The 13964-nt window shown below is 40.8% G+C and overlaps 1 protein-coding gene across 1 annotated transcript in view; it reads left to right on the top strand.

The window, feature by feature from the left end:
- AOAH (acyloxyacyl hydrolase) overlaps positions 1 to 13964 on the top strand; it is a 185864-nt gene that overhangs the window by 52575 nt on the left and 119325 nt on the right. The window contains exons 5-6 of the mRNA XM_005889098.2: positions 6786 to 6845; positions 12727 to 12797. Of these exons, the coding sequence (XP_005889160.1) occupies positions 6786 to 6845; positions 12727 to 12797 (131 nt within the window). The remainder of the gene's footprint in view (positions 1 to 6785; positions 6846 to 12726; positions 12798 to 13964) is intronic.

The raw sequence follows: 13964 nt of genomic DNA, 5'->3' as shown, positions 1-13964 counted from the left end.
AGACTTTCAAGTCATGGACAGTCATTCTGTTATTCTCATAATATCCATTTACTAAGCCCCTACTCTATGATAGGTACACATTAGGGGATGAAAAATGAAAGGTAATTGACAACCACAATTTGAATGACTGTAACACACCAAAAGCTGGACTAACTACTTATCATACATCATTGAAAATCCTCTCATACAATTGCAGAGTTATTCCATTATCCCAATTTTATAGATGAGAAATCAAAATTCAAGTAAATTGTTGGTTGTGGAGTTGTTTGCTTGACAGTGTTTCTAAAGTTCCTCTTTAAACATCTCAGGAAATTATGAGCAATGAGATAAATTACAGGGGAATATAGCCATCTAGATGCAGAAAAGTCAGCCTAAAAGCTTAAATTGGAACAAAATATAGTGTCTAAAAATAAACTCAAATGCATTTGAGATTTTTGTTTTTGATAAAAAGAAAATAGCATTTCAAATCAGTGACAAAACACTGGCGTATTCAGTAAATGGGTGGGATTAAAGACTAGCCATTTAGGAATAAAATTTAAGGTGGATACTTGTCTATTCTTTATAGCAAAATAAATTCCAAATGAATTAAATGTTGAGTCATAAAGAATGGAACCATAAAAGAAGAAAAATCTAAGTAATTTTATTTGTAATTTGTGATCCCAAAGTCACAAAGGGAAATATGAATGCATCTAACTGGTGAAAAACCTGACATGTACAAAGTCAGAAGACAAATGGCAAACTGGGAAAGCATTTTTGTAATATGCCACACTATGAATTATTTTCTCCATGATTCAAAGAGCTCTTACACACACACACACACAAAAACCACCTGAGCAAGCACAGCAAGAACAAAAAAATGGCTCATGGAGAAAGATCAAAGGAACAAAAATATAGGGAGAAATGATGATCCTTTTCTCATAATTAAAAAAGTAAAAATTAAGTGAGATTCCATTGACCTCTTATGTATTTTGCTTCCACAATACTCTTTGAAGATCATTAGACAAGAAATTATCACAGAAATGGAAAGGCTGTAAATATCAGAGACCACTAAATTAAATCACTCCCTGAAGACTTGAAGTTTTAAAACTCTAACAGAACTGAGAATAGAATTTAACACCACTCTTGAATGTACAGTCTGCTATTCAGTCATTTCCCCCAGCATTTCAAAGGATTTGATAGACATTCCAAGCTGCATTTCAGTTTAAGCCCACATTTGGAAGCTTGGAGAATATGTCTACACAGACTTAAATTTTCAGTCTTATTTGGAGGTCATTAAACTCTTAGAGATCTCGAGAATCCTCAGGGGACAGCACTAATAACACAAATGTTACCCTTGACTTCTGATAGGGAGAAGAAAAGATAATTCCAAGGAAGGTACTTAAATGGTATTCAAATTTGTAAACCTTTCTTGCCTGCTTTTGAGAACTTAAAAAATAATGGCAACTCTATCTCTCTTGAGAATATGCTTTCTTCCCTTAGCTCAAGAAAAGCTAATGACCCTAGTGAATTTGAACAGTTCTAAAAGATACTTTGAGTTTTAAAGTTTTAATAACTAGTCTCTCAGCTTCCACTCTTGGCCCTCATCTTCACCTAATTAATCACCCACATCAGAGCTCAGATCAGAAATCATTTCTTCTAAGAAGTTTTCCTTGATGCCCCAAGTTAGGTCCTCTAGGATTTCTCTCCTTTCATGGCTCTCCATGCTTCTAGAAATTATCATAACTGTAATGAAACAGTTGTACAATAAGATAAATAACTGTAAAATTATGATTTAATGTCTGCCCCTTCTGTTAAGGTGTAAGCTCCATGAAAGCAGATAATCTGGCTGATTTATTTTTTAAATTCTTTGTGATTTCCCCAGAGCCCAGCACATTTCACTGCATATATTAATTTCTCAATAAATATTTGTTGAATGAGCAGTATGGTATACAGAATAATGGCCTCCCCAAAGAAGTCCATATCCTAATCCTCAGAATCAAAAAAGACTTTGCAAGTATGATTAAATTAAGGATCTAGAGATGAAGAGATTATCTGGGATTATCTGGATGAACCCCATGTAATCACAAAGTTCCTTATAAGAGAAAGGCAGGAGGATCAGCATGGGAGAAGACTGTGATAACAAATGCATTGATCAGAGTGATGAGGCCATCAGCCAAGTAATGTGTATAGCTGCTAGAAACCAGAGGCAAGGAACATATTTCTCTCTGGAAACTACAGGAAATGACAGGCAAAGTTGTGGGGTGGGAATAGTCTTATTTAAAATAAGACTTTTTTTAAAAGGTATTTCCTGGAGAAAAAGGATAGAGACTGTGTGACTAAATGTCCAAATGATACTAATAGATCCACAATGCAAAAATGGCCCAGGAGAAGAAAAAGAGGAAATTTAGCTAATGGTAAAATATGTATGAAGAAAAGATATTTAACAGCATAAGGGAATGCATTCAAAAGTGGTGGTGTTTTTCAGTTATTTTCACAGTTTTTTCTTCTTTCTTTCTTTTTCTCTCTCCCCCCACCCCCATTTTTGGTCCCCAGAAGAAGAAAATGACATAAACTGATATGATTTTTTTTCACATATTCCAGAGTCATAAAACTGGGAAATGTGGGAACATCAAAATCAAATTGGACTTTGGGAGAGCTAAACCCTACATGTTGGGAAATAGCCACTATAGGTTACAGTGGAATGCAGATAATGTAATAAACCAGAAAATTCCAGTTGGACAGGCTACTATTTGTTACAAACTTATATAAGCAATGCCTCCATGGGTATATGCTACTGTGTGCCCTGATGATCAAGCAAAGGGTTGGCCTTTCCCCTTTTTTAGACTGCTAGGGAGCCATGTCATGTCGTCCTTGGAATTTTCCAAGTCCTTGAGTAAAAAAATGCAATATACATATCCATGGTTCTTTGGACTATAAGTTTCAAGAGTGAGGGCTTATATCTCTGTGAGTCCGTGTAATGGCTTCCTCTGCAATTCACTCATGAGACTCTGAAGGAGATTTGAAACTGGAATAAGGAAACACCGCAATCAAAGGGAGAAAGTAATGAGAAATTGAAAAGATTTGACCATAACAAATTGCAGGATCAAATGAGTATTTCCAGAAGCAAGCCCCTCATTGTTGATGGAGAATCTGCTTATGCTCAGATGATTGCTCTCAGTGAGTCAGAAACATCATTATGGCTTCCAGCCAGGAGAGTTTTATATCTGGCTCAGAACCTATTCCCCAATTTTCTTTCCAATCACTGATTACAGTTGCACCCTCCATTCTGAAGTTGTAGTTTTCCAGAAGATAGAAGCGTGGTCCTCATGCTTTAGAAACAATGGCTTAAAAATGCTAGATTGCCAACAGTGAAAATGCTACCAAGGTAAGAGAACAATTATCTTCATTTTCATGTTGATTACAACTTGCCCCCTTTGCCCGTCTTTAAGACAAGCAAACAAATAGCTTTAACAAATGACTTTCGTCTTTACATTCAATTTTACAGATAGCAGAGACTTGGAGGTTATATAATTTAACCATGGCTGTCTGCAAGCAGAGCACGTGGTCCGAGTCTCTGAATTCCAGCACCTTCCCCACCATTGTCATGCTGTTTTCCAAGGATAAATTAAGTCTGAAATTTTAACACAAGCCAGATAATATCACCAAGGCTCAGGGGAATGGCAAACTTAGATCCTATGGCATGTGGATGATTTAATGCGAAGGATCAGACCGTTGGAAGAGCGCTGGCTCTGTATGCCTAGCACCTACGCACCTGTGTGGAAATTCATGTAACCCAGGGACAAGGGTAGTCACGAGCATATGATTGATAATGAAAGAAAAAAGAAATATTCATTCAACCAGTCATTTCTCTGTGCAATCATTCATTCATTCATTCCACAAGTTCTTCTAAAGCATCTGTGTCGTGCCATGAATTATATATTAGGGATGTAATAGTGAATGACACATAATCCTTCTCATCAAGGGTTTTGTATCCTGGGAGAGAAGAATGACAGTAAACTGGTAAGACTGCAATGTAGAAAGTGTTAAGTAGTAATTACTATTATCCTTATTTTATAGATGAGGTAACCGAGGCTTAGTGTTGATAAATAACTTGTCCCAAGTTACAGAGCCAGTAAGTTACTCTGTTCAGATTCAAATGAGACATGTTTGACACAAAAAGCCTTGCTTTTACTCCCACTCTGGGAGATGTTAATGGGTGTGCTAGAAAAGAAAATTGTTGTTAAGTTTTAAAAGTTTGGGAAGTCTGTAAACTAAATTCCCTGCTGGGAGAGCCATTGCACATATTAGCCTATTCAAGGGGTTGAGCCACTTTAGGGTAAGGAGTACCATTTGGAAAGGCATTTCGCAAACATTCAGATGTTTCAGCCAAAGCACACTATATTGACAAGGATGGGAAAACACGCAGAGAATACAGTGCACCCGGGATGCTCCAGATCTCAACATAATGTCCCTCAACATTTAAGGAGTATGAATTAGACAGGACACAGTCACAAACTGGTCCTTCTCAGGTTCTGTGATGTTAAAGAGTTGAATTCTGGTACACTCAGGAGTGAAGGAAATAAAGAAAAATAGTATTATTAGACATGAGTTTCTACAGGGAATAATTTTTAGTGATCAAGTTCTCTGCTATCAATTATAGCAGCAGTAGATTTGAAAATTACAGAAAATGTCTTTTCTTCACATCACACTTTGACAGCAGTGACAAGCTCCCACAAAGGAAGAAGCCCCCTGGGACATAAAATGATGCTTTTAGACGTGAAATTTTTTTTATTGTCAAGAAGCAAGCATTTATGAGGGGGTTTAGGGGTGGGGAGAAGCTCACTGATCTACTCCTGATCTTTTCTAAAAGTTTATTAGGACAAACTGCTCCTCACTCCCAAATTTAATGACATAAATTAATTTACAAATGGAGCAAGGTTTGAAAGAAGCTGTTCCTGAGGACTTGACTGCCCACTGGAGGTAGTAAATGCATAAATAATTCCAGTGGAAGACAGAAGAGTTAAGAGGAAAGGACAAATGGGGCTTTGAGGCCATTTCTGTTATGTAGGAAGACAAATGGAGGGAGCTCCTCTGCTTTTAATTTTTCATCAAATAGTGGCATGTCTGACCTTTGGGTGGAATTTGCGGTCTATTATTATATCTGTGTTCCTCTATATCCTACGGTGACTATTTTCCAATACATAGGATTTAGCTTTACCAAAAGCATCTTTTAAAAGCACTGATGATTTCTCTTATGATGGTATTAGTGCACTTTAACTGTGGGAGACAGTGCTGCTCTTGTCAAGCCAAGACCATACATATCTGCCCTCAGCGTTCCAGGGGGGACCCAGAAGCAGCAATTATGCCCAGCACTAAGGGGTCAGAAGGTACTTGGCAAAACCCTTGTCACTTCTTCTCCTCCTTTTTCTTCCTTGTCTTTATTCCTCACTAAACATTGGTCTCCCTAGAGAACTGAGCTGGGTTAAAATCAGATCAGTTCTCTCAAGGGGATCCAAATGGCCCTTCCTAAAAAGATGTTGCCAGCACCTTCTCTCTGCTTCATCTCACTTCCACTTGCTGTGCTTACTGTACCTGTTCCTGGCGCCTCCTTGCCAGAACGGGAATTTCAGGAGACAGGAGTGTCTGTTCACCCCCAGATCTCAGGGTCCTCACTACATCCCTGTACTGGGAACAGATCATTTCCAATAAGCAACAGGGCAATGTGTATTGAGTTCTTTTTTTAAAAAGTATTTATTGCTGAATTTGTGCTCATTATTGAAAATTTAGGAAAAAGTTATCACCGACTATTATTATGGCATATTTCTTCGCAAGGGCCTTTCCAGGTGGTGCAGTGGCAAAGAATCTGCCTGCCAACACAGGAGACACAGGAGATGCAAGTTCGATCCCTGGGTCTGGAAGATCCCTTGGAGTAGGAGATGACAACCCACTCCAGTATTCTTGCCTGGAAAATTCCATGAACAGAGGAGCCTGGTGGGCTATAGTCCACAGGGTTGCAAAGAGTAGAATGAGCACACACACGCACACATTTGCAGGATTTTTTTTCTTTTCTGTATGTGCAAAATCTGATAACCTATTTTTTCCTTGCTTGGCACAATATCATAAATGTTTTCTTTCACTTTTATTTCTATAAAATTTTATTTTATTTCTATAAAATTTGATTTCTATCTATTGAGCACTTACGATGTATCAGAAACTGTGCTAGACGCTGTAGATGCTTGAGATGGGCCTCAAATTCAAAGGGATATTTCCAAAGCAGAGAAACAGGGGACCCATAATTAAGGCAGAGGAACACCACCCTCAATGTTGTGGAGAATGAACTTTAAGCTAACAAAGGCTGCCAAAAAGGAAACCATAACAGAAATTTGCACCTTCTGCACTGGGGCTTTCAGACCCAAAGGCAAGTCACTGAGCTTAGCAAAGCAGGCAAGAAGACAAGGGTTCAGATGGCATCTCTTTTGGACATTGGCTCTGAGATCTGCAGCCAATTTCTTAGCTTTTCTGCATCTCAATTTCTTCATCTGTAAAAAGGTCGTATCTCTCAGAGATGCTGTGAAGATTAAATAACATAATATTTGCAAAGCACTTAGCATAGCATCTTGCACAAAGCAAATCCCTTATTAAAGAGAGCTATTAACATGAAATTGCTTTCCTGTGAGTTATTTTATCAGAAAGCTATAGAATAATGCATTTATTGCTAAGTGACAAACAAAAAACCTAACTTTGGAAACCCAGGAAAAGAAAAGATGGGATACAAGTTGTAATATTGTCTAACTTTATTTTTATAGGAGGCATGGACATTTACACTTGAGAAGGCCAGACAGATTGTCAAGAAATCTCCAGCTCTGGTAAGCTGAATGAATGACAGGGAGAATGCCAGCATTGTCCTTGGCATGTTCACCTCCCTCTGGCCCCTGCTCTCCCACTCCGAAGGCCAGGAGCTACTCCTGACACAAGCCCGCAACACTCCACAGTTGGATTGGGACTGAAGTAGGAATATGAGCCCCATCCTCTTTTTTTCTCTTTTTTCTCCTCCCTTCTCTCTATAGCTGCATTTCTCACCTTCAGTTGGAGCTGGGTAATCCTTAGTTGTGGGTTCTGCCCAGGGCATTGTAGGATGTTAGCAGTATCCCTGTCCTCTATCTGCTAGATGCCACCCCCCACCATAGTCACCACAACCAAAAATGTCTCCTGGCATTGCCACATATCCTCTGGCACTCACTGTTGAGAATTGCTGCCCTCCAGCAGATGACATTGGAGGAGACTATAGCCTCCTGCTCCATCACTTTCTAAATATGTGATCTAGGCTGAGCCTCAGTTCCTCTATCAGTGAGATAGGGACAATGACAGCATTCCTTTCTCAAAGCTAGGTATCAGGACCTAAGAGAGTCCATGTGTGTGAAGTGCCTAGTATCATACCTGGGACTTATCAAGCACTCAACAGATGCTAGCTAAAATCATCACCATTATTATTCTTTTCCCCTAATTTTTCCTCTTTGCAATCATAGTTTTATTTAACAGACAGAATGGTTAGTTCAAACTGGCTATCATTAAGTCAAGTATTTGACTAGGGCCCTGGTGGTCATTCAGCCCCAGATGAAAAGGAAGCAGAAAGGTAAACCTTTGAAGAAGTGTCTCCCCTGATGCTAGCAGTTCTGGCAGGAAGGAGGCATTCGTCAGAGATGAGAGGACATGGCCCTCATCCTTGGCTTCTCCCTGCTGGCCCAGCTTATCCTTCACTGATGCAATACAGTCAAAGTAGTATTGATTTGGCAACATGGAAATGAAGGGGGAGGAAAATTCCTTGTGGCTCAGCCTGCCAGATTTAACAAATAAAAATGGAAGATTAAATTTGAATTTCAAATAAATAATGAATAATTTTTAGTATAAGTATGTCCAGCACAATATTTTATTTGGCAACCCTACTTGAGGGGGGCACGTGGGTTTTGATGTGCAAGTCTGATACATGTTGAATGACAGCATGAAGACATTTCTACACAATCGATTAAGCAATCATAATGCCTGAAACGTCAATTATTATTTAATTCAGTGAGTAATTAAAGGCCAACCATAACTGGTTCAATTAATCCTCTTAAGACATTGAACAAAAAATTGAAGCTTCACATGAAACCTTGACCACCACCTTCAGAACTCTAAACAGACTGGAGAATAATACCATTTTTCTTTTAATTCTTCTCAACATGCATCTAAAAATTTATTCTCAGAGCCTTGTTTACTTCACTAGCATAAACTGCCTTGGCATTGACTCAAAGGCTAATTAGGACTTTACAATTTTTCATTTCTGTCACCAAAATTGCCAGCATAATTCATGGGGCAGGATTCCAATCATGCCTTGCGAGAAGCAAAAAAAAAAAAAAAAAAATCAACTGAACAATTCAACAATAAAAAAAAGCTCCTCAAAAATATCCTGCAATTTATTTACTCTCTAAATTAAAGCCATCAAAGAAAAAATAATCAGGAAATGCAAATAAGAATCTTTAAAAAACTGCTCAGAGGATATTGCCTGCAATTAATTCCATTGTGATGGCCGATGTAACTGTAGACCTAGCCAGAATGCAGAGAAACACACAGTAGGTTGCATATCATTTCAGCACAACCTGTCAGAAAATCCAGACTGGGGATTAAGTGGATTAAGTGTTGTGGCTGGGGAGCCGGGTCGGGGGGTCGGGTAGGGAGGTCTTCGTGGATTTGACAGATCACTGAGCATCTAAATGTTTAGAATATTTGAGTCATGTCCTCAGTTTATTCTCACAAAAATGCCTAAAAGGAGCGAGCATATTTTTGTTATCAACCCCATTTTATAGATAAGAAAACTAAGAATCAGATAGGTTAAGTAATTTCCTCATTCCACATAGCTTGTGAGTGGGAAACCCATCATTTAAGTCCAGGTTTAGCTTCTGCCCAGTTTCTAACCCTTCCACATTACAGTAGCTTTCAACCAGACCTCCTCAGTACTGAATTTCAGGAAGCACCATTCACATCACAGGCTGTGTGACTATTAAAATTGTGCAGTGTACAATCTGTACAGCTGAACCCGATGGCCCTGATGGTAAACCTACCTACTCAATAGAACCATCTGGAAAGACTAAAAATTGCCACTGTTCAGACTTGCCCTGGGCTTCCCAGGTGACTCAGTGGTAAAGAAACCACCTGCCAAGCTGGAGACACAGCTTCGATCCTTGGATTGGGAAGATCCCCTGGAGGAAGAAATGGCAACCCACTCCAGTATTCTTGCCTGGGAAATCCCATGGACAGAGAAGCCTGGCAGGCTATGGTCCATAGGGTTACAAAGACTCAGACACGACTGAAGCAATTTAGCACACATACAAATTCAAGTAAAATAATATATGACAATGGTTTAAAAGTATTATATCACTCAGAAATTCAATTTTAAGTTGGTTATGTACAGAAGGGGGCTTCCCTGGTGGCTCAGGTGGTAAAGAATCTGCCTGCAATGCAGAAGAGAAGTTATGCTCTCCCTTTGAGCCTCTATTTACCACATTCACCACATTCTCATTTATTTAACCTCTGCTTATTGTTCTGTATTCATTTAACATCATGGGGTGGGCAAAGCTCCAGATGCAAGTAGAAGTTGGCTAAATAGATGGCAAAAATGAAAATGTTGCCTGAATCCTATGCTCCAGGAGAGCCCAGATTTGGGACTTTTATTTTAGATAGGATTACACACAGCCAGATGTGCTGTTTTAAATCCATCTCTGAGATAAAAACAGCCCCCATTCTGCCTCTGTCTAGTAAGGTTTGAATTGAAAGGAAGGGGCTGTCAAATATGCAAGTGAGGGTCTCTGCAGTGCTGCTCTGTGTCCATCTAAGTTCCCTTTGCACGTTGTAAGAAGACGTTAGTCTTTCCCATACCATGTGATGAAAAGGCTGGATGATCAAAACATCTGTCTTAACAGAAGGAGTTCTGGGGATCCCTGGACAAGTTACATCACCTTCTGCCTACATCCTAGATTCAACTTCTGCACAAGGAATGTCAAAGACAGCTGCAGCCTTCAGGCTGAATTCTAACAGTGAACAGCTGTGCATTTTATTCCATTGTATCTCCTGTGTAGTAATTATCAGCCTGTCCTTATAAAATGTTTGATGTATTGGTTATCATCTGTGTTAAAATCTACATTGCCATTAGGTTAATTAGACCAAGGCCTTCAGACAAAGTAAATATAAAAAGAAGTAACTCAAACTTTCAAGTGCAACCTGACTCTGGATCTTAGAATGTGTCTCTACCAATTGCCACCCATGTTATGGTGTAATTGCACGCCAGAATCTGTTTCACAGTGTGTCTACACTGCTCAGCTCACTCAGTTACCAGTTCTCCAAACATCCCATCTCTGTACCACAATCCCCCCTCCTCCCACCTTCCATCAGTGGTTCCCAACCGGAGGCAATGCTGTCCCCCATCACCTCTCCTGGGGACATTTGGCAACAAGTGGAGACATTTGGGGGCTACTGACTATAGTGGCTAGATGCCGGATATGCTGCTAAATAGCCTACAATGCACAGGACAGCTCACAACAAAGAATTATTCAGCTCTGAATGGCACTAGTGCTGAGGTTAGAAAGCCCAGGACCAGGCCTTAAAGTCTTTATCTGCCAATGGGTTTTTCTGTCCCATCTTGCCTCCTCCAGGCTTTCATGTCTCCTCCAGAGATGTCTTTCTGAAATACATGTGATCTCTCCCAGGATTCCCCACTGCCCGCAAGACAGCACATGATGCAGCCTTCCAGGCTCATCCTATGTGTCCTTCCTTCCTTGGTCCACTGCATTCTCCTGGCTCCTTATGCTCCAGCCAGGTTGAAATGTCCTGCAAGATGCCAGCCCCACTCATATGCCCACAGCCCTGTGCCGGGTGCTTCCTCTGCTTCTCTGGCTTTGGTGTGGACTCCAACTACCTGGGACCTTTTTAAAATACAGATTCTGATTGAACAAGTCAACTGTGTGGCCAGAGACTCTTAGTCCTAAGACTAAGATGACATCCAGTGCTTCTGGTTTGTGATCATACTTTCTTCAGCCAGAGTCTAGAGCAGTGCTCCTCAAATCTTAGTGAGCATCAGAATGACTTGGAGCTATGAAAACACAAATTTCCAGGCCTTCCCCAGGCTTTCTGAGTCAGTAGATTGTGGTGGAGCCCACGAATTACATTTGTAGCCAAGTCTGCAAACTGCCTTTGAGTTGAAAAGCCTGGAGCATCTGTCTCTTCCTTTCTCGCCTGCCTCCTCCTCCAGTTCCTAGAAAGCCATATTAATGCCTGGACCACAGCAGCCCTCACAGAGCATGCTGAGAGCTGGGATTATCCACCCCTATGCTCCACTAGACAGTGAGCTCCATGACGACAAGGACAGCCTCTTCTGCTCCACCTCTTGCATTTAGTTGAGAGCACTAGTCAGGATTGTTCCTCATTCTAGAAAGTTGTACAAAGATCACAAAGATCCTTAAATATCTCATTTGTAGCCAGAAAAGGTTACTTGTCTGCCTTTGCTAGGGTCAGAATACTGACAACTGTTAGTAACACTCACAGCCATCTGAAGGACTCTCTAGGTTGGTGAGAATTACCACATGCTTCCCCGCTATCCAAAAGTAGACCATTCCTATGAAGTCTTTCCTAAGGCTAAGCAGCAACTACCTTAGCACTCATCTTGCTAACAGATGCACACAATAAGTGGAGATCAAGCACAGAAGCTCACAGACATGGTTCAAAGCTATTTCTCCCTGATACCTAAGTGTTCAGTGTGGTTTCTGGGGAAGGAGCTGGGCGGGGCCTCTCTCAGTACTCGAGGTTACTCATTGGCTCCACTCTGGCTCCTGCACAACAGATGATGAACACTATTTTTGCTTTTTGCTTTTTTTTCTGTTTTTATGAAAGTGAAAACTCCTCTTCGGATTTCTTTCAGTTCATGAAGATAGATACTAACGTAGGTCTTTCATCGAATCAAGGTGGCGAGAAGTGAACGTTAAAAAAGCAGGAGATACCTGTCTCCCTTTCTCTCTTTGTTGATAAATGCCAGTTCCTGACTTTTTCTACCCAGTTGTTTTTCCTTTTGTCTGTGAAAAGCATCACAGGAACTGCAATACTTCTAAAAGCACTGTTTAATTTAAAAAAAAAAAAAAAAGCCCAGGTTTTTAATTTATCCCCCAGCTAGAGTCTTATGTAAACTGCTGTCTGAAATCCCTTTGTTCAGGAAACTCTGGGGGCTTCATCTGCACCCCTTCCACCCCTCCACCCCCCCCACCCCCCAGGGAAGGGGCCTTCCTTCTTCCTAAGCCATCTCTCCTGTTAGTCTTTATTTTATCTCTTAACAGGATGGAATTATCTTATTTGAAAACAGTCTTTATTTTTCAAATCCTTTTTTAAAGCCACTGAAAATAGGGAGGAGAAGAATGTTGTCTGAGTAGAATGGACCAAGATGGGTCTCTTCTTTTGGGAAGAGCTGGAAAAGACAAGAAAATGGGACTAGCTGGCTGGGGGAAGAGAGACCTTCAAGCAAAGGAGCCAGCACACAGGTGCAATGAACTTAGAGTGTGGGGACAGGAACACGGGGTAAATTGAGTTAAGTAATATGGCCCAGATTCTGGAGAAAGAAGAGGCCAGAAATTCAAAATGTGGAGCCAAGAAGAGAGGAAGTACCTTTAGAAACTGGAGAACCATTCCTTGAAATAAATAACTCTTTCTCTTTTTGCTTTTTCTCTCCAGACGTACTCCAGAAGTGGTGCTGGTATTTGTTCACTCCCATTTTTGGCCAAGATCTGTCAGAAGATTAAACTGTATGTATATGAATGCCCACTCCTGAGCACTAACAGGGGAGAGCATCTTTAGTGGTTTCTGTTTTCTAATGATGAAAATGATCTTCAAGTTAAAAGGCATCTTTCTGAAGGTGAAAGTGTTTCTTGCTCATGACTTGTATAGAAATTAGAAGACAAATTAGCTTAGAACAAATCATTTTGGAAATATACTGAATACCAGCATCTTTGAACCTCCAAGCCTGACTTACAGTCCTGGGCTGGAACACAGCCTGCCTGCCAGTGCATGCTCACACCGGGGACAGGACAGCCCCTCCTTGCTGTGTAAGATCCGGATGAGGTCAGCCACCCATTATGGTGAGGACTCTTTGAGCATCTTTAGTGCAAGGCACTCAAGAGGCTGGTAAAGGACCTTTGTTTTCAAGAGCGCGACCTATTACCTAAAAACCTTAGCTCTAATATCTATGAACAGAATTCCAAATGCAGAGATACTGTCCAGAGTTCCCAAGCCCTCCTGTCTCAGTTTAAAATCCCATGCTCCAGCTCACTCTAAGATTGTGCTGGGTGTCATAGTAACTACTGTTCAGACTATTGAAAGATGGAACAGTATCCTGAGAGGCACGTTGGACTAAGAGGCAAAATAGCATAGGTCTCCTTCCACCCAGCTCCTTCCCTTGTAACTGTGGCAGGGCTGCTGCCTGCCACTGTACGGCCACTATTCCCAGGGCCAGATACTGAACTTCCACTGCATTTCTGCACTGAATTCTCATAATTCCATCACTATTCCCATTTCGAAGATAAGGAAACTGAGTCTTACAGAGGTAATTTTTCCAAGACTTCTTTCCAGTGGTTAAGACTGTTTCCACTGCTGGGGGCATGGATTTGATCTTGGTTGGGGAACTATGATTCCACCTGCCACGTGGTGTGGCCAAAAAGTATGAAAAAAAAGTAACTTTTCCCAACCACAAGGACCCAACATACACCCCCAGGTATATTGGACCACACTTGTTCTCTGGAAACATCCCCTTTTGGATTCCTCTGCAGTGCTGTGTCTTGAGCCAGATTTGAGGACTTGGGCCACTTCATGTCTCCGAACCTCAGTTTTTCCCATGTCTCAACTCAAGCTATAGAGCCATTTGGGAGGTTTTAAAGATGCAGACTGTTGGCCTGAGCCCTGGTGGGGGAACATGG

Source organism: Bos mutus, chromosome 4 (assembly GCF_027580195.1).
Source record: "Bos mutus isolate GX-2022 chromosome 4, NWIPB_WYAK_1.1, whole genome shotgun sequence".
Taxonomy (NCBI): Eukaryota; Metazoa; Chordata; class Mammalia; order Artiodactyla; family Bovidae; genus Bos; species Bos mutus.
Note: the sequence above shows the minus strand (reverse complement) of the source record. Positions and strands in the feature narration are given on the sequence as shown.